Source organism: Numida meleagris, chromosome Z, assembly GCF_002078875.1.
Source record: "Numida meleagris isolate 19003 breed g44 Domestic line chromosome Z, NumMel1.0, whole genome shotgun sequence".
In the NCBI taxonomy this organism is placed as follows: Eukaryota; Metazoa; Chordata; class Aves; order Galliformes; family Numididae; genus Numida; species Numida meleagris.
The window spans coordinates 7980673-8002544 of NC_034438.1; the positions used below are offsets into that span (position 1 = coordinate 7980673).

Here is a 21872-nt window from a genome sequence, read left to right on the forward strand (position 1 = left end):
ACTCACACCTGGCCCTTATACAGGACAGTGGCACATGTTTCAGGCACTGCTGAGAAAGCAGTGGTATTTGTTTGTTGGGTTTTACACACTTAAGTTTAGCAGCCATTTGACCTGCAGTCCACTTTTGCTTATTTACTCCTGGCCAGTCTGAAAACTATCATTGATACTTTCAAATCAGCTCATGGTCATTGCCATGAAAAAAACTACTCCTCAACCTGAATGAATCTTTTACTTTTCAGCATACTTGATCCTCCCCAGAACTGGCACTGGCTTGTTCAGGCAGTTGTGTGAGACTTACGTAGCTCCTGCCCGTGCTCTCCTACCTCCGGTGGAGCAGTGTGATACATCTATGTCTTGCCAAGGAGGATCTACAGAGAGACAGAGCAGGGCTGCTATCTTGTGTCCTTTCAACCCATTGCAGTATTTATACTTTAGTAGTATACTTTACTCAGTATACTTTACTGAGGAGGTTGTTGTGTGAGAATATAATCAAAATAATACTAAAATGAGATGCAAAACTGGGGGAAAAGGCATCTTTTACACGTCATTTGTGTTGCTATTATTCCTGCCTCCAGGAAATTATAACAGAAAGATGGCCCAGAAATTGGAAGAATGACCCCAAATAGCTTTATGTAATAAGCTTTTCTAAGTTAATTTTTATTCTCACAATGCTATCAGTGATGGTGCTTTTAGTACATAGAACAGGAGCAAGAGCATTAAGATGCCTTGATATTAACCCAAGTGAAAAAGGAGAAATATTTTTACTTTATCAATTCAGAATAGCCAGGGAAACACTCATTAAGTAAATTTCACATCCATCCATTTCATGAGTTTATGGACAGCAACAGTACTGAACTATGTACCATGTAAACCCTACAGTAACTGTCCACACACAGTAGAAGTTGTAACAGTAGATGATTTTCAAATAAAGGGACTTTTGAAGGTATAATAGCTAATTACTCAGTCAGTATGCTTTCACAAAACTGATCACTAATTGAATCAGAAGAGAATTTCCTTTCCTGAGCTGTGGTAATGAATTTTTTGAAATGACACCTGTTTATGAATCATCCATCATTATTTAGCAACAGTGGAAGTAAGCTTACTGAGTATTATTCTTTGGTGTGTTAGAAACTCCTTTATTCTGGCTTCTGAAAGATGGAAGCCAACACATTCCTGCCTTTTTCCTTTCCTTGCAGACCCCATCTTTAAAAGTAAACTTTACATAATCATTAAGTACATAAGCCAAGAAATGCTGGAGATTGGCGTCATATATAGGTCTGTGGCCTTTTTATCCTTTTCATCTACTGCTGTGGTCTTTAGATGTTATATTTGTTTTATGCATCTTGAGTCCAGAAGAATTACTCATACGTGAACTTCACTGGTGTATATATTCAAAAGGGTCTAACCCTTAGACTATATGTGGTCCTGTGAGAATGGACTATGATATTAAAATGTGAAACACTGTGCATTTCTGTTGAGCTGTGTAGTTAATTCTAAATGCTTTCTTATAAGAATCTTCTCATTACAGGAATCCAAAGTACAAGGACCTATTTGCAGTGGGGTATGGCTCTTGTAAGTAACAAATACAAAAGTGACATTGACAGATTTAAAATATTAAACTGGTGCATCGAAGTTAAATCATATCACACTGTGGGGCACAGACTACATCTTGTAGCAAGGACTCAATTTCATATATGTATACTGAGATTTAATTCAAGGTAGGGATTATACCTTTACATTCCATGACATGAACATTCAGAAATGCACAGGTATAGACAGTGTTAGCCAGGATTTTTGGCTTATGATAGTGCTGACTCTCCCTTTGGTCAAGGACTTGCCTCTAGAAGCACCGCTTAATCCCTTTAATCTCATCTGATGGACTGTGATTGGCATTCTCCTGTCCCTGCACTTCTAACTGCTTGAAGACCAGATCTGTTCTGTTTCACCAGAAGCTAATCATGAGAGACATCTCTAAGTATAAACTCACTGTCCTCTTGGTGGGGAACATCTTCCAGAGATGTCTCAAAAGGTAAGCTCTCCATTAGGGCATGCCAGGCCTGAATATTGTGAAAAGGCACTTTTCCTGCTGTAGTGTCTGGGATTAGATACGAAATTATTATGAGCCACTATGAACATCTGGTTCAGAGGTTCCTGTGTTAGTCCGTTACAATTTCTATCCTGTGCTACTGCCCCCACATTCAGGAGGTGGAAAAGAACTCTAGCAGGCTGATATTTTCTCACCATTTTCATGCTGTTTGTGTGCCTTGTATCTGTCTGTCTTACCATTCACTCTGAAAAGAAGCAGAGAGAGTCTGAGAGAAGAATAACATTGCAAAGGCAGCAGAGCTTTCTCCTTGCGTCCAGAGAAGGACAGACTACATATAATTTGTGAGAAGGACTGGGTGTGATGACCCAGTCAGTCTCCCCATTGTTTCTAGCAGAAGTGCCGTGCTTCTCTGAGTGTTAGTATTTACTTCTTAAAGTAAAAGCTGATTCCTCTGTAGAGCACTATTCGTCCTTCATCTGTCTTGAAATGAAAATCAGCCATGGGGCTACAGGTAAACAGTGCTTGAGAACTGTAAATAGCAGGATTAGTCACTGGATTTATTACCCTAAGCACTTCAGCCCTGGGAGTTCTTTGTGGATGACAGAGAGTGGAGGACAGGGAGCCAGGGACAGGGCCTTGGCTTTGCCCGCCTGGCATTTCAGTTGCTCTATATCTACTTGAAAACTACAGATATAATTTTTGCTAGTGTTCTTTGGAATGAAAACGTTATAGTCTGTTGTGAGTATTCTGTACTAACAAAGGAGATTGCTTGGTGTTTATTTTTAGGCAACACCTATTTTGAATGGATGCTGAAGGATCTCAGTTGTGATAAAATGACTAATAAAATTCATTGTTGGGAAATTTAGTCATGTGGGATAAAAAGCTCAGCACTAGGCTCAAGGCAAATGCTTGTTATTCAGGAAAGAAATCTTGAGATCATTGTAGGTGTTTCTTTTCAAACATTTGATAACACTCAACACTAGTCAAAACGGGGAAAACAAAAACTGATGGGAATTATTATGAAAGAAAAATAAAACTGGATACAGTAGAAGGAAAATATAAAACTACATAAAAAGCAGTAGGAGAAACAACAATAGAAAACTAAAATGAGAACAAGACAAAACCTGTGATATACTGACGTCTCAACTACTGTGTGCAGTTCTGGTCGTGAACTCCAAAGTATGTGTTTGGCTGTGGGAAGATGGGAACATGTCCAGAAAAAGGCAGCAAGGATGAGCAGAGATATATATGATGACTTCTGTATCAGCCAGCATAAACAGGCTAGTGCTCTTACAACAGGCCAAGGGAGAGGGGATTCTATATGGGTCTATAGAATCCTGAACAGCAAAGTGAAAAAGGGTCAAATATTCATTTTTGCCTATAACTCAAGGATGAGGGAGACTGTATGATATTTTTGAGCTGCAGGACTAATACAAATTTAAAATAGCATAATATGATACGTATCAAAATTGTGGACCTTATCTTCCTGTCCTCCATGCTCTGGAGGACAAAGATAATGGGGTCAAAAGATCGGTTCACGGAGGGGCAGTTTGCTGCTGGCCATTACCAAGGACTAATCCTCTGATTCATTAAGTTCATAATTGCAAGTTGCAAGAAACTCTGAAAATGAGGGAGTAAAACAACTTTTGCTGTGATTCTTATGCCCTTTAATCAGTTACTACTCAGTACTCTTGGAGAGAAGACACTTGGCTACAGGGGCATTTGGTGTGGTCCCAAATAGTCATTCTCATGTATTTCTCTGTGCTCTGATAGTAAATGCAGATGGGTTGTCTTCATTTACACTAGTAAAGATTACATTCTGTGTGCAATACTCTAACATTTCATTTTTCTTTTAACATGGCATTTTTCTCTGGAAATTCACTCCATCTGAGTTTCTTAAGAAGCCTGAATTGGCCTGGCAATTTCTTTAATCCAGCAGGCAGCAGGAATTCTGAAAAACAGATTAGGATCGGTCTTTGTGAAAGAAAGCATGGCAAGAAGTGCTCAGCATATTCCTCACCTTGTCCAGCAGGCTGAAATCTTACTGTGCTCACAGCCCCTGTGCTCAGAGTGCAGGAATTAGGCAGGTCTTTCCCACTGCTCTGCCACCCAGGTGCAGAAGGGGAGATGAGCCCTGGCCAGAGGAAGTAGTCCTGTTGTCACATGAGAACTGGGCTAGAGCCACAAATAGAACTCAGATCTTTGGATCTGAGGTCTTTTGTGCAGCATGCATTTGGCAGTGCTGGCAGGATACAAACAACACATTTGTCCTGCTGCCCAAAGTATACTTTTTGAAACAAAAGATCCCTTTTTTTTTTTGTGGGTCCATTTCACTCCATCATAGTGAATTCTTTACAAATAGGGCCCTAGCTTCTCTCTTGCTTTTGTATCCTATTACTAGAGGTTTCATCAGTAATTTATTTGGATGGGGTTTCTGATGCTAATGGCATTTCTTTGGCATCTGATAGTCCACTCTGAACAAGGAAATACTGTCATTGCAATTTGCAATTCATGATCTTTGCTGCTTGGCTAGAATTAATTGTTATTCCCATCAGGAGGAGCTGTCTTTCTAGTTTTGTTTCTGCGTAAGCGAGATTGCTGGATTTCTGGCTAGACTGACAGCCTGCAGCATAGGTTTCAGAGGGCTGTGGTGGGTGTTGAGCTTGTGTTCTGCCTTGCTCATGGGAACACAACAAGCCCAGGCCTTAGTGATCACCCAAATTCATGTTCCAGAAGCAAGTGTGCCACTGACAGCATTCAGAGATGGCTTTTTATGTGCAACTCTCACCTGCACGTGAAATGAGAAGGGAAAAACAGTATCTGCCTGGCTAATGTCCTTTCCCCTACTCTTTCTTTGCATTCTGCGGGTGTAACTTGCCGGTTACAAGGATGCGTGAGGAGTACAGGCTCACCCCCAGAACACTGGCAATCTGAAGAATCTGGTAGAGATGTCTAATCCTCAGTTCTTCACAGTGAAATGACTGTGGGCACAATTGGAGCATGTAAAGGTGCCTATACTGCTCTAGCTGTCCTCTGTAAATTCAGGATGAGCAGTGCTAATGCAGAGTCCTTTTGCTGGTGTGACTGCATCTAAAGTAAAAGTTGTTATGCCTTTGTGACTGAATTAAATTGGTGTAAAATCCTGGCAAGAGCTTTCACGGGGGATAACTGTTTAGTAGTAGATATCCTTGAGACTTTGTGATGCTGCAGAATTATGGTTGAACACTGAGACAACAGACCAGTTCTTCTGGTGCTCTTCTAGTCAGTGTCACAGGGAGAAGAGGTATACCTACAGTTTTCTATTTTCCATTTTCTCAGATGCACTGTCCAGTGAACATGGACATCTTTCATTTACTGCTCACACTGACTGAAACTGTTGGATAGACACTGGAATAAGGATGTTCCCTGTTAAGACACACTCAATGTTCTTCAGAGAGAATGGGGAGAAGAAAAATGAACGGGGTGTATTTCACAGCAAGGTACTGCAGCTTCACCTCTGTCGTTTGCAGGCATTGCTTACTTGACTGGAGGTTTCATCCCTCAGCAGATCTGCCAGGTCAATTGAATCAATTCATTCTCAGTGCTCCATGAGCACATACTGCTAAAGGATGAAGCGCAGCTCCTGAAGGAGCTGGCTGCTCAGTGACACTGAGAAGCTTCTCCTGTAGGGGGGGCAGTGAAGAAAGATAGCAAGATAAAAGTGAAATAAGATTGCATGATCAAGGAGCATGCTTCTCTTGGCTTGCAGAGAGTTTCTCTCTGTGAGTCTAAACTTACAGAGACAACTTCACTCACAACTGGTGATTCTATGATTTGCAGAATCAGGGCTTTAGATTGGAACTTAGAATAAAGAAAATGACTGGTAACAAAATTTGCTTACTTCTGGAGGCTAAAAGCCATCCTGCAAGAAACTGAGAGAGTGTGTTTTGAAATATGTCATTTTTTTCCCCCTCTTTATTGTGCAAGAAGCCTGGATCCCATCTAGAGAGCAAGCTGTGGGAAAAATAATTAGTACAGAATTCCCAACCCGCTGTGCTCTCCAAAGATTTCATGAAAATTAAAATCAGCTTCATGTTACAAACCAATTAGTTTTATGCAGAGCCTGTTCCAAGCCCCAGAAGTTTCTTCTAGGTCAAATTCTTTGTTTTCTGGCTACTTCTAAATACGTATTTGAGAGTCATATATCAGAAATAGGGGAGGTCAAGGTGGTTTCCAAGTTCTTCCAAGGGAAAGAAATTAATTAGGCATCCTCTACCCTGGTGGTTTCAGACTGTGTTCTTACCTCATGATGATATAGAGATTCATTGAAACCTTGAAGTTTTGGCAGTGTGAGCTGGGGCAGATATTCTCTGACACAGTACAAGCTTGTGCCCTGTCCTGCCGATCACCTTCTCTTCAGTTTTGGACTATTTGCTGACTAAGACAAACTTGCAGAAAATACAAATCTGGGAACTGGGTTAGGTATCAGAAAAGCAATCTTGCCTGATCCCAGTAGAAGACCAATCAGAGAGCTGAAACATATGCCTATGACTGTTCTGAGCATGAGTAGTGTGATGTTCTTCTTGGAGTCAAGAAAGAAAGCAATAGACAGCAGGGCAGGGTCCTGTCCTACCTTCACATGCTGGCTGGAGGATTTATCTTAAAGGCTGGGTCAAAGCATGCCTTTTACAATCACGCTTAATTTTCATGTCAAAACTCCATCTGATTGTGAGTCTTTCATCCACTCACCCTCAAACTCTCACATTCTTCCTGAGTGTAAACACCACAGTCACATAGCAACCTAGTTTCAGTCATGCGTTCTTCATACAGAAGCACAATTTCTCCTCCCCTTATGGTCCTCACAGTTTTAGACCAAGCCATTTTGTAGTCACAGTTCACAGCAATGGTAATGGCTATCAACAATGACTGGCATCAGTCTGAGTTTTTTGCTTTCCAAATTGTAGCCTCCTGTCCTTGATGGACAAAAGGACATTTGCAGTGGTACAACTAATGGGATCGAGCATACTGTAAAAGTAGCTGCCTTTTTCATCATTTCTGTGCCAGCCAATGGTTTACATCATTACACAGATTAAAATAAAAATATCAAGCAGAGCAGGACTAGAAATGATGCCCATAAATCTGCAATAGAAAGCATCTCTACTCATTTCTGTTTACAACTCTGCTTTAGGCCCTGACAGTGAACCAGGTTTTAATCCATCTAGTATGTGCTCTGCTAATTCCATATCATATAAGATTTAAATTACATGTTATGATGTACTTAACAGAATGCCAAGGGAATATGCAGGTATATTCTTGTCAGCATAGTTACTTCATCAATCACCAGTCCATCACCAGTTACTTCACCAGGGACAGCAGCTTTGACAAGACATTTACCTTCTCCATAGGTCTGGGGACCTCGGTAATAGAGGAGGCAATTTAGCAAGAGGACTGGGATGCTCACATTGAAAGGATCTTACTGCGTTTAGGTAACATCTGTGATCATTAATTTGTTTTATCTACTTATTATAATGCCACAATGCTTTATCCAATCTTGAAATGTAGATAAAAATTGAAGTTCTCTCTAAGGTTTCAGTCCAATTATGGTATCAAAAGTATCAAAAACTTATGAAGCTCAGCTCTCTGAAATACAAACACATTAGAAAGTCACAGAAAATGGGATTTAAAAATATTTCAGAAATTTATTAGTCTGTCTCAGTACAAGGTAGTACTTTTATTTAAAATATGAGTTTGAGGACTAAACTTAGTCCCAGTTAGCATGCAGCGTAATCGCTGGCAAGGTTGAAAGCAATCCATGTGACAAGGACAGAAGCGTATGTTGGAGGAGAACTCTGCAAGTCTGAAAACTCAATTTGACAATGCAGGCTGTGGGTTTGAGGGCAGGCTGTGCTAGAAGTTGTACTAGGTGTTCATTGATATTTTTACTTCCTGCTGTGGCACAAAGACAGCGATGCAGCTTGTGGAAGGGAGCCTGTTCTGGATTTACATAACTAGCTGCTATTAAACTTGGTAGATTCTGATGAATGACCAAAGAGCTTTAAGTAAAAGCGCTAAGAGGATTGAATGGTGCCTAAGGAATTCAGATCTCTGAACCAGGTCACGGAAAGTCTCTTTCAGGTGGCTTTTGGGATGTATGTATATTTAAATCATGCTCCCAATGCAGACACAGAAGACTGCTGTGAGTGGAATTCCCTACTAATCTTTCTGTAAGCTACATGAGTTTATTTTTATATTGTTAATACTGAGGCAGAAAGCATTGTCAGAGAGAAAACATTTTGGATTTACTGAATGAAGTTCCTTGTCTCATGTAAGGCTGTGTGCATGTGATTCACGTGAGGGGACTGCACCGGAGCTGGCTCCCCAGTCACATAATGGCACCTGTGCAGGCCTTGTGAGACGCCCCAGTGAAACTGCTGCGGTTATCTAAGTGCAATATCACAAAGGGTGGTCAGGATTCACATGGCCCACAGTTGCAAGCGCACATTTCAAAGGGAAACTGATACTGTACTCTGGATTCAGTTTGCTATTTGGGCGACATTTATGTAAAGAACTTTTGTTTTTCATTTTAATGACATAACAAATCCCAGCTTTGAGAAAATGTTTCAGTGTCAATTCAAATGCTTGTGCTCAGCACTGATTTAGAGTTGCTAAATTTGAACACGAATTCAATGTTCAAAAACTCAGGAAAATCACTCTGACTTTTGCTAGCAGTTTTGACAGCTTTGCTGTGCCAACATGGTGACTGAGCATTTCCATTTAGCTGTGAATGTGTTGCTTATTTGCATTGGGTATTTGTACTCTAAGTTGAAAGACTTGTCACTATTCACAAATGCTGATGATGCCAGTTATTAATGGTGGTTGGTTTATTAGTGATATATTAGGACTTACCTTGAGAAAGAAAAATGAGGCAATCAGAATTAAAACATAATTGTTGCTTAGTTGCCAGTCATTTTAATTGGTTATATTTGTTGTAGGCAGACAGAAGCCTCACTAAATAATATGCCAAATTGCTACTGTAAAGGAATATTATGATGCAGAAAACAAGTGCAACCACATAAGCAAAGAGAAAAAATTAGAAGGGAATATGTGAGTCTTATTTGTGAATTGTTGGGGAAAAAAAAAAAGTAAGAAATAAAACACAGCATTTATACGCCTCTGAAGCAAACATAACAAAAGTAACTAGGCCAGGCATGTCCAACCTGCGTTCTGTAGGCCGCATGCGGCCCAGCACAGCTTGCCATCATTTTGGCCCATCACTCAGCCATAACCAAACAGCGGTGTGCTGTTAACCCCATCTGGGCTGAAACCAGGGCCCAGTGAGGGTGCAGTGCCAGCTCAAGTGATGGCAGAGAAGTTTATGCCTTTTAAGATATTGGCTAAACACTGTCCTGTGAACAGCAAAAAATATGCAGCTGTGCTTTCCATTTTGATAAAGGAATTTGAGAACAGCTTTCAAGAAAGACCAAAAAAAATTGGTAATTTTTTGGCAATTTGTGGCTCCATTTTCGGTCAACATAAATACATGACCTGCAAATTTGCAAGTGGAATCAGATATCTGCAATCAGATATTCAACTCAAAGATCTGATCATGTCTCTCTACTGGATTTCTATAAGCCCTATCTTACCAGAGAAAAATACCTCTCACTTCAGAATCACACCTTATTCATGTCATCGCTTTTTGGCAGGACATGCATTTGTGAACAACTGTTTTCAAGGATGAAGCGCAGGAGGAGTAAGATTTCTGACTAACACCTTGAGACCTCACTAAGAATTGCAGCCACTGCTGCTGAATTGGACGGAGGCATTACTTTCATAAAAACAGGGTCAAATATCCCACTACTTCTATGGTTTTGTTGCTTTCCTTTTTTATGTTTTAATAAATAATATTAAAAATTTAAATGTTTTGGTACCTATATACATGTACATTTTATGAGGGCTGCTCCAAAAGTAATGCCTACCATTTTATTCTCTTGGTCCGTGTCGCCAGAGGCAGATGTTGATTGTATGGCAGTACAGATTGAACCTTCCCCCCAGTATTCCATTACAGTTTGTTGCTGTGCAACAGATGGCAGCAGAGGGGCAGGGTTACAAAATATAGTCTGGCACTGAAGTGCATATGAAGCAAAGGTATGGAACTAAATTTCTCCATGGGGAAAAAATATCACTCACTGACATTCATTGATGCTTGCTAATGTTTATGGAGGCCAGTCGGTGGATGTGAGCACAGTGAGGCACTGGGTGGTGTGCTTCAGCAGTGACAACAGCGACAGTGGGTCGTCTCCAATGGTATAGATTTTAGTGCAGCATGCAGGCTATTGTGCATTGCTGGCAAAAATGCAGAGCTAATGGTGATGATTACGTTGAAAAGGAGTGTTTTGCAGCTGAGAATTTGCTCTATCAAACAGTGCTACTGTGCTCATTGTATCTGTTGTAGTTTCTATTGAGACAAAAAGGAGTCACTACTTTCAGAGCGACCTACATGCATGCAGCCCAAGACAATTTATTTTCACTCAGTGTGGCCCAGGCAAGCCAAAAGGTTCGACACCCATGAAGTAGGCCTTATGCTAATCCATGTTTTCATCTACGAGGAAGAAGCAAGCAGAAAATCACTGCTGATATTTTGATGAGAGAAATGTCTGAGAGGTGGTAAGAAACGGAACAATCAGATTGAAGTTACAGAGTGATTTAAATCTCTTGGTAGGTGAGTACAGAAAATCACTCTGTTTTATGGTGTCCAAGCATAGGTGTGAAGAAATTCAAGGCATAATCCATATGGAGGAAGCCTTACCTTGAGGAGCTGTGATATTATAAAGTAGTGACCTCTGGCCCAGAAAGAGGGATTTTGCAAAGGAACTGAGAGTTTCAAAGAGGCTGTTTTTACTTAGTGCTGGAATGATCCCTCTGGAAAGGCATGCTCGCTTCTGGTTTTAACATGCTAGGGAGAAGGATGACAAAATAGAATGTGTTCAAAAAAGAACGAAGGAATGATCTAAGGAGGACTGACCTGGGAAAAGAAGTCAAGGAGCTCGGTTTGTTCAGCTTGTCAAAGGAAATCTTATTAGGTAGTTGGATCCTGGTCTGTTAACTCCCTATATTGGGCAGACAGATCACATCACGTAACAAAGGGATCTTTAATCTCCCAGACAAATGGTGTAAGAAGATCAAAGAGAAGCTGGAGATGTGTATATTTAGGCCAGGCAAAGTGTGGGTTTTAATAGCAGATGGGTAATTGAGAACAATTAGTTTTGTCACAATGAATTCCCAATCTCTGGAAATTTTTAAACATGGAAATTTTAAAGGTGTAATATTTGTTGCTAAGTTTTGCCTTGTGGCAGCCTTTTTTTTTTTAATTTAAAACAAGAATTAATGTAGACAAAACTTAAGTTCTTAATATATTTGTTCTTCAGGAGCCTGATTTATTCAATCTTCTAGCCTTTGCAGAGGCTGTTATCAGCACTGTCTCATGTCAGAGACCTTGAGGTTCACTGGAAAAACATCTGTATCGTCCTCCATGGTCTGGAGGTCTTTGAAAATCCTCCCTCGCGGTACTCGTGTTGGAAACTTAAGCCATCATGCTTATTGGGATAACTAATTGTGGTCAATTACGCATAATTACACTGAAAATTACAACACTTTTAAATCTGTTTTCCAAATACCAAAATCTCTTACCATATATACACGCTCTGGGAGTGTAAAATTGACAGTACCTATTATACTGTCAACTCTGTTAGTAAATATAACCTACTAAGTACAATATATTAAGTGAATCATATGAAAGATTAATTTCAGTTGCTGTCTTAATTACTTGTAATTTAAATACTCTGAGCTTTGCCTAATTTTTTCTTGTCTTAACCCTTTGTTTAAGTTAAATCATAATGTAGACTTTTGCTGTAGCATTTTGCTAAGAATTAAATAAAAAAGGGCTCTGTTGAAGCATTTGGGGAAAACGACATTTTAAGAGATTTTTTAGAGCCTGAGGATCAAAGGAACTGCTCAGACATCCTGTTGTGTCTCTGGTGCATTACAGGCCATTAACTTCCATCCACTTACCTGTCTGTGTACCCCAGTTAGTTTAATTAATGCATTTTGGTCCACAGGAGATGAAACATTTATATGCTGTAGAGTCTTACCTGGTTGATAAAGCCAGTCTGGCTCTTTCCTTTTTTTAGCTTTGTCTCTGAAAACAGCTACATTTAAGTCACTGTGGCAGTGATCTTGTAGCTTTGCATAACAGAAACTGGGTTGAGATGACTTAGCTGTCTTTGCCATTCATGTTAATTGATGTTAATTTGGGTGATGCTCTCATAACAAAAAACAGCTAAAAGACTGTCTTCCCTTCTATACTGAGAGACCCCTTCATTTCTCAAGAGATGATAAACAGATTATGAGGACAAGCAAAACTGCTCTATACACTCTTAAATGTGTCATTTCATACTGCACGTATTTTAAAGATTCTTTTTCCAAAATATAGGTGTTCTTATGCCTAGGCCTCTATGAGACAAAATGTATTTATAGCTTGACTTTTCCATACCAAAAGTCCTAGAATCAAGTCTATTACTCACGCTCTATTCTAGGCAACAAAGATATTGCCAGGTCCCTGGGCACAAGTGGCTTTGGTGGCCTGGACCACCCTCAGCAGCATTGCTGTTCAAAGGCTGCCAAGGCTGTGTTACCATGATGGATGCTTGCTCCCCATTCCTTAGGGATCATCCCATGACTCCTGTACCCAACCCTGGCACATACTCTGTTCCCCCAGTAACTCACATTTAGATAGATAAATAGCATAGTAAAATCTAAATAAAAGAAAAGACCATGTAACTCAGCCAAAATGTTTTTACTTATGCCAGATACTTAGCCTTTTTCCTTAATAACTTTATAGTTTGAGGGACTTGGTTTTATTCTTGTTTTATTTTGCCTGGCCAAAATCTTCATATGAGCCACAAAGCAGATTTCTTAATCTGTTTATAATTCTATCAGAGAGAAAATAGTAGCAAAAGTATGAAGATCCAATCTTGATTTAATTCTTTGTGTTAGGACTTTGCAGTGGAGGTTCACAAATGTGTAAATGCACAAAGGATGGGAATTTTGTAAAACCCTTTTTTCTGTCAATAAACCAGAATTATGTGTCACTTTCTTCAGAGGAATTCCAGAGCCTCCACACAGGAGAAAGCTAAATGAATCGTTTTGTTTAGCTTCCGTACTGCTCCCTAAGTATCTCACAGATGATAAATGCCAAGGAAGCCTAGGAGCTAGTGCAGGCACATACAGTTATTTAAGGGAGAGTTTGCAATGCTGTAGGTTTGCTGTGGTTGTCTGCCAGGAAATGGCTCTGGATCCAACAACCTGAGAGATTTCTCTGGTTCCTCCTTCTCAGACACAACTGTAGTTGTGAAATCAGCCATGTGGGTAAGGATAACCACTGACTCGAAGAGATTTATTTAGTGCTTAATATGCATAGTATACTGTGGTTAACCAGCTCATAAATTTCAACGTATTTGATAAGAAGACAGAGCTATTGTTAATCTTCCATGGCTATAGGAAGTGGCTTTAGTAGTTAAGTGTAGATGTTTAAAAATTCCACAAGCATACAAATAATTTGTACAGAATTCCATTATGATTCTTTTCATGTTAGCTATTGCTGCCTTAGATGCAATCAGGTGATGTGCATTCTTCAGTTGCATTCAAAGTCTTTAATGCTGAGGAGTCACTTTAATGCTGAATCCTTATGTGGAATCTGTAGTTCTGCCAGCAGTTTCCTTGGGCCAAAAGAGTGAGATTATCTGTGTGGGTTTCTTTTTTTTTTGAGCTACAGAAAACATCCCTGTTTCAGTCCTGTGATGTGGAAGGTACTACAGGAATTCTTAATAAGCACATCACTGCATGGCTGAGATGCAGTGGATGTACCAGCTTGAAATAAATTTGATGTTTTTCAGCTGTAATGCTTAAGTACCCTTGAACATCCTACTCCGATCAGTTTGTTGTGTTAGACAACATTGTGACAATACTTTCATATCAGAGCACTGAGATGAAATCAGCTATCTTCTATCTAACTCAAATAGAAAAAAAAGTAAATCACAGATGGTGAGATTCGCAGAGCTCGTGGTCAGCCTTCTGTACAGGCATCCTTAGCAGTGGCGTAACCGTAACTGGGACTAGGTGCCCAAATGGACGGGTCATTAACCAAACTGCAACGCTGATTGCTTTCTTTCTTGAACTTATCATGACAATGTGCTGAGTGCTGTAGAGGAATCTATGCAGAGAATGTGGATTATACAGCACTGCTGTATGGATGAGCATGAGCAGCATGCGTGTTAATAAACCCTGGAGTGACAGTATAGTGCAGAAAACTCGCAGACTGAAAACATATCAAAAAGTAAACGAAAATTCCTCTGCTTAGCTTCTCTCTGTGGCTTTATCTGCCCCCTTGGTGCATGCCATAATCACCTGGTAGAGCAGGACCATATCTGTAAATGCTGTTTTTACAAACTGCTGTAGAGGAAAAGATCAGTTTTTATGCAGTAATTTGACAAGTGTAGTAACTAATAGTTGTCTCTTTAAATAGCTGTCCTTAAAGCTGTAAGGACAATAACATGTCTTTTTATTTGATAAAAACAATGTATTTTAAATCATTTTGAGTGCAGTATACAGATTTACGAAGTCTTCAGCAAAAAGCTATTTGACATACAAAAGTGAGAAAAACGGAAGAGCTAGAAGTGGAAAAGGCAATACTAATAAGCATTGGGAATTCACTTTTCAGGGAATAAGAAAGATTTCTCAGTCAGGAAAATCTACCCTGAGGGTGGTACAATATTGCCAAGTCTGATTATTCAGAGATCACAAGGCAGGCTCTCGAAATCAGGAGATTATTACAGATGATAAGACTTGACTTCTTTTTATTTTCCTCCTGTGATTTCAGGGTAGAATATATCTGGTGTTTTAAAACCTTCCTTTATTGGCATGAAGGCTGGCTAAGAACATTTCATTCTGAAGCAAAGCGGAACTTGTGTTTAAATAATGAGGCTGAGGCTTGGGAAAAAATCTCCTGCTACTGCAGCACTTGTGATACAGCAGGAGTTCGCAGCCCTATTGTAGCTCCTGTCCATAAGATGCCCATCATGAACATAGAGACAGTGGTTCCCAAGTTACTGAATTTCTGACAAAAACTCCAGTTGGTTCACAGCTGTGCAGATCTGACAAGTTAGAACTCTTGCCATTTTATGTGTTTTGTGAGTCTGACTTGCAGCTCCACTCTGATCCTTGGAATACAATTAAGAAATCACTGGTAAGTCATGGGTCTGATCCATCTTTGCTACTTTGCTACTCCTTGCTGTTCATTTGCTTTAATGATTATGCTTTAATGTTATGCTTTCTTATCGTTTTTTTTTTTTTTATAGATTGCTGCTATGGCTGAACTATGATTTTAAATGAAATTTTCTGAATTTGGCTTCCCACTGAGAAGGATGAATTAAGTTTTGCACAGGAATGTTTGAGCTGTATTTTCAGATTTCCAAAAATGTTGCCAGCCAAACCTCAAGCTCCACTGGGATCTTCCATTCTTTAAAGGCATCAGAGCTTAGCTTCTTCCTATATGCCTGTTGTACCGCAGAATCTCTGACAGCTTGTAGTTCTTCCAGACTTCACAGCATGCCCTGAAAATTGCAATTTCCTTTTCTTATTTGAAACAAATTCTTATCATTTCTTGCATATGGTATTACCGCTGACAGCCTGTAGTCCCAGCCTGCATACTAAGACTGTAATGCTGTTTCTTGAGTTCTGCTACAGTGTATAAATGTCTGCAGCTGAACTCTCAAAGTAGGCACCACAGAAATCTCAATTAATTTACAAATTATAGTCAGTTGGGACCATGTTCTATGTTGACCACCAGCTGATTTGCATTTTAACAAGCATTTGTCTTCCCATTTGAATTGTATTATTTCTTGAATCCTGAGCTTTCTCCAAGCCTCTCTGGGTGGCATTTGAACTATTTATCATGTATTTTTTCTTTTACTTAACACATATATTTACATAACTGCAGATTCAGTTAAAAGAAAGGAAAAAAGTATAATCTCCAGCTGAAGTGGAAAACAAAATTGTTGTCAGTTTGGGTAAACAGCTTCAGAGCAGGAAATCTGAAAATCACACATAATGACTGAGATAACTGGGCAACAAAAGCTGACTGTCAGTAGGGGTGATCACCACACCTTACTAGTATTCTCTGGTCATGACATTCCCTGTTGTGGTGAATGGGAGAGGACAATCATGGAATATCTAAAATACTGCTAGGCTGTATTCTGATTTCATGACCAGGCTCACCAGTCTCTCTGGCTATGGAGTTATATTTAAAATATGTTTATTTAAAGATCACATTCAGCCTACTCTTGTCATTGGGAATGTTTTGATTATGTCTTCCTTCTGCATTAAAACGTATTTCTTTGGTGGAAAAAACTGCAAATTAGCACATTGGTCTGATTTTAATCTTTGCCTATTGCAGTATTGGTTTCATACAAAAGCACAACAGTGATATACAATCAGACTGGAATGAGCCTCTAGAAATCTTTTACTTAGTATCAGGACAGGCTTAATTCTGCCTAATGGTTTATGACAGATGTGTGGCACTTCTTAGATCCATGTCTTAATGCTCAAGAAGATGGTAACTCTGTCTCCACTTAAGCATCCTGTCCCAGCATTGTCAGATTCACTTGCTGGAGAAAAAGCCGTCAAGACCTGACACTCCTTGCCTCATGGGTTAGAATTTCTCCAAACCTGAAATTCATAAGTGAAAGGGCTGGAAACTAGGTGGAGGATTTCCTGCTTCAGACAGGTGGGAGGGCAACAACACATCATTCCTTGTGCAGATGTGTATGCTGAAGGTCTTGGAGTTCATCACAGACTATGTCCTATCTACTGTCCTTCTCTTTGGAGAAAGAGTCCTGCAAGGGAACACCTCCCCAAAACAGGATTCTACTGCATGAAATCATACACAGAAAGATATGCCTGGGTTAATTACCAACAATATACTTTACTCCTGGTTGGGAAATTTTCAAAGACCACTGTAGTGCCAAAGGAGCAAGGAGCACTGTTACTCTGAGCCCTGTCCTTTTTTCCAGTTGGCGAAGAGTGGGCTGAGGGTGTGTACAAACGTTTTGAGAGTGCTCCCATGTTTTCCCTTTTGTGTGTTGTTTAAAGGCAGAGCAGATCATAACGCTCAATATATCCCCTGGAAAATACATTGGCTCTTGCCTATCAGCTGTTCACAGGCTGGATCTATGGATCTGCTGGCTTTGTAAGAACAGAGACGCTGGTGAAGGGATTTGGTGTTGTACCATGTATGTTAATGTTGTCTGACATACCCCTCTATATTATAAACATCCCTATCAGATAGTGGAACAGCATTAATTTGTACATGTTTTCATGCCAAATTCGCTTGCCTTTTCTAATCAAATATTTACAAACAATCTCACCATGCTGTCTGGCATCATGAGGCAGCTCTCTGAATGAAACCATTAATTTTATGCTGCTCAGCATCAGCTGATTAGATGCTTTGTGGAGAAAGAATTGATATGAAAGCACAGAAATGAAATCAACAATACTCCTGCCAAACACTGTATCCTCTTGGTGTATGTTGCTGTCATTCGCCAACTGGTTTTATTCATTTGTCTGAAGGGATAGTGAATGAATCTTACTAGAGAATTGCACAGGCTGTGAAGCAGCACTCAGGAGCATGACAATGTGGCTTCTTTGCTATTTTCTTTCTGCACCTCTGCTCCCAACACCAGAGTTCAGCTTTCTGCTGTTTGTTTGAAGAACTTTCTCTCCAGCTGTGACATCTAGCCGTTACAAAATATAAATAAACAAACAGGAAGATCTCAAACTTCCCCAGGCCAAACATTATTTGTGAGGAAGGTTGAAATAGGAGTAGGTATGGGTTGGGTAACCTGCACTGCACTTCTCTTAGCAGCGCTAATTTCTAGTTGACTTTGCCTTGCTGCCTTGTGCTGCAGTTAACCATGTTTGTTCAGACTTACTTCAGAGCTGGTGGATCTGAGGGCTTCTCCATCGTGCCCTGGGGTTGCAGAGTGGGCAGGATCTCTGTCTGTCTTTTTTAGATGCTTAAATTGTCTTTATTGCTTTGATACCTCAGTTCCTTTCTGCCTTGATAGTCTATGTCTTTCCAGATGAGGTCGGGCAACCCTGCCTACAGACTTACTGATGAAAAAGCCAAGCCTGTGTGCCAAGGGATATGCAGAAGACAACATGTATCCAGAGCTGCATTAATCTCAGATCCCATAGGCCGGTCCTGGAAACTAGAGGCTCTATTCCAGTAATTCCCATTGAGGGAGAAGTGTCTCTGGAGTTTTGTTTTTCAGAGAGGTTATTCAATGTTGAGTGCGGCTCATCACTGTGTATGCATTTTGGAGAGCTCCTAACTAGTCCATACCATCTTCTGCTCCTGCAAAGAGCAGAAAACTCAGTCAGCTGTCTGTCCTCACTGGCTAATAGCTAGTCTGTGAACTGTTACAAGGCAGCTTTGAAGACTGACTCTTCTTTAGGTTTCATTTAAGAACTGCTAATTAAATAGATTGAGTGTTATATGCATGTGATATCACCATCAGTGCTCTAAGATGACAATACCATTTAAAATGAGTGGTTTTCATGCAAATCAGCAAGCACAGGGTCACAGAGTTAGAACAAAGAGGGGTAAGAAGAGATGGCAGAGAGAAATAGATGAGCAGTCCATATTTAGATTGTTTTGTGTCTGTCATGAAACTGGACTTGAAATATTCTTCTGTCTTGATGTACACTCTGAAAAGAAGAAAACTTATGAGACAGCTGCAGAAGTTAGGAGCTCTGACGCAGGATGTAGAATGCTTTCACTGACCAGAGAAGAGCAGGAGGGAGAAGGTACCACTTCAGCATATGATATTGGTGAGACCTTTTCTGAAATGTTGTGTCCAGCTACGAACAGTTCGGTCTTCACTATGGATACTGAAAAAAACTTCACAGGAGAGCCACAGTATGACTTACCTTTGGAAACTGCCTTAAATACTTACGCATCTCAACGTAGTTAGCTTAGTTACTAAAGAGTAAGCTAACTAAATAGTGATTTTCTTATTATTAGCTAGTTGCTTGAATGGAAAGAAAGGAGATGTCTTACAGAACAGAACTCTTTTTATCTTGCTTTGTCATCTAGGATGGAATCTAGCAAATGGAATTCAGACATCTCAGGAAACTAGAAATCAGTTTATTTTTTAATAGTGGAAGTAATTAAGCATAGGAACATATACCGAATTATTTCATCACAATGATCTCTTCTGGCCTTAGAATTTATGAATCTGCAGAGGGCTCATTCCATCATTAATTCTAGTAATATGTAAGCTACTTTGTAAAATCCTGAGTTTAGATAGCTTGTCATTATTTGTAGGGCAGAATGGTACAAAGAAATTGCACAGGGCTCCATTAAAGGCTTTTTCTTCTGAGACCTTTGTGTTTTGTCTGGAGATGAAAGATGATCATTTTTTAACAGTGGGGATTAGTAAAAACCTGCAGGAAATCTATCTAATGTAATGTTTTCATTAGAGTTGAAACTTGTGAGGCATTGAAACTGTTCTTCACTTACCTTTTGGTTTTGCCAGTCCACAACAAAAATACATATTGTTCAGTACAACATTTCTACCTACTGATCTGCAACTTAGGGAATTAAGCCATAGTTTTTGATTCTTCTTCAGGCTTTATAGTGTTTGGCAGGCTGCTAAACCGTCAGAATACACCCAGGAATATCTGGATTTTAACCTCCACTGAGTCACGTCATAGGCCACCTTATGCTAGGATTCCTTCAGGAACACTTGAAAAAAAGGGTCATTAAAAAATAAGTACAGACCAAATTCTGAGGTTTTAGAAACTTCTAGCACCAGAACAGAGTAAAAATCTCTGCTCTTTTTTTTTTCTATTTCACTGAGTGCCACATGTTTCGTTCTCAAGGATATGACTTTGCAGTAATATAGATGAGAGGTGATAAAATGGGTTTTAGGATATTGTTACATAAAGTCAACTAGAGAAGGTAGGAAAGAGATTTATTCAGGGGTGTTTACAACTCTGTATCAGTGAGGAACCTAATCTGCAAAACATGTAACCAGCTTTTAGCTGTTTCTTCTGCAGCTTCTCTCCGATTCTGTTTTGCTTTCTTTAAGATAGGAAGAGCATGAATTTCCTGTGTGGAGAACTGGAGGTTTACTTTGTGCATAGAGCATCCTTAATTTTTCAACGGTGTTACAGTGAATTTAGGTCATAGTTAAATTTTTTTATTAATTGCTGTTGGAGTCCCACCTGCCATAAAAGACAAGCAGCAGGTATGGCTCAAAATGCTATTGCCAGCCTGTTCATCCCTGAATTATTCTCATCAGATTCCTACCGGTATAAGAGAACTGGCTGGAGATCCGCTTCCAAATGAGATTCATTAGCATTCGCCAGCTCCTCTCATCAAATGATGCCCAATTAGCTGTTTTGCAGCACTGCACAAGAGATATTCATAGAGAGACAGTATCACCTGTTCTTATTGTTTAGTGAGTACAAAAAAGAGAAGCCAGCACAGTAGATTCTCAAGGTGCTAGTACTGTGAATGCCAGATTGGGTGCCAGGGATCACGGAAACACAGAGTCACAGAACGTCAGGGATCGGAAAGGACCTCGGAAGATCATCTAGTCCAATCCGCCTGCTGGAGCAGAAACACCTAGATTATGTCACACAGAAACAAAACTTCTCTGGGCAGCCTGTTCCAGTGTTCTGTTACCTCACCGTGAAGAAGTTTTTTCTCATATTTATTTGGAAACTCTTATGTTCCAGCTTGCACCCATTCCTGGGCAGCCTTTGTGATGTGTGACTGTTCAGAAAAACAGTATCATCCCTGAAAGATACTGAGTTCTGATTTTCATGTTGTAGTATGGTATTTGCTGCGAAGTGTCTGAGTATTTTCGTGGAATAATGGAATCACAGAGTGGTTTGGCTTGGAAGGGACCTTAAAGACTATCCAATTCCAACCCCCCTTCCATGGGCAGGGTCACCTTTCACTAGACTCAAAGCCCCATCCAACCTGAACACCTCCAGGGATCGGGGCATCCACAGCTTCTATGGGCTTCTCTGATTTCATTGTGTTCAGTTTCCAGTAGGTTCTCTTTGTTTTTCCCAGGTCTGGATGCAACCCCTAAGTGTACAGGAGTGTGCACTCTTTCCCCCACGCTGTCTTACATGGGAGAGGACATGGATGCTGTGGAACAACACATGCTTCCTGGTTACTGTGCAGTCCCAGGCCTTTTCCTTTGCTGCAGAGTTTGGAGAGAAGCTGGACTGCACAGCAGCAGTCTGGCTGGTGGGGACAGGAGGTAATGGGAAGCTAAACTCCCCTTTAATTCCCACAGTGAATCTGTGGTTTTGTAGTTTGGTTTGATTTACATAATGGTTGGCTTCCCAGAGTGGAAGTGTACAAAGTTGTCACTAGAAAAAGCTGGAAGTTTCTTTTTATGTATGTAAATATCTGACAGGAGGGAACAAAGAAAAGTAGATCCAGACTCTTCTTGGTGCTACCAAGGGAGAGGACAAAAGACAATGGACAACAAACTGACAGAAAAAAAGCTCATTTAAACATAAGACAAAGTTTCTTGTCTGGGGGATTGATAGAGCAATGAAACAGTTCACCTAAAGATGTTGTGGAGCAATCTCCTTGAAGATCATCAAAAGCTGACTTGACACATTCCTGGGTGACATGCTGTAGTTGGCCCTGCTTTAAGCATGGATCAGATGCTCTCTACAGCTTCCTTCCAACTTCAGCTGTTCA

The 21872-nt window shown here is 40.1% G+C and overlaps 1 protein-coding gene across 5 annotated transcripts in view; it reads left to right on the plus strand.

The window, feature by feature from the left end:
* DNAI1 (dynein axonemal intermediate chain 1) overlaps window positions 1-21872 on the plus strand; it is a 139903-nt gene that overhangs the window by 36356 nt on the left and 81675 nt on the right. For all 5 annotated transcript variants that reach the window (XM_021379428.1, XM_021379429.1, XM_021379427.1 and 2 more), the window contains exon 12: window positions 1529-1572. In XM_021379428.1, the coding sequence (XP_021235103.1) occupies window positions 1529-1572 (44 nt within the window). The remainder of the gene's footprint in view (window positions 1-1528; window positions 1573-21872) is intronic.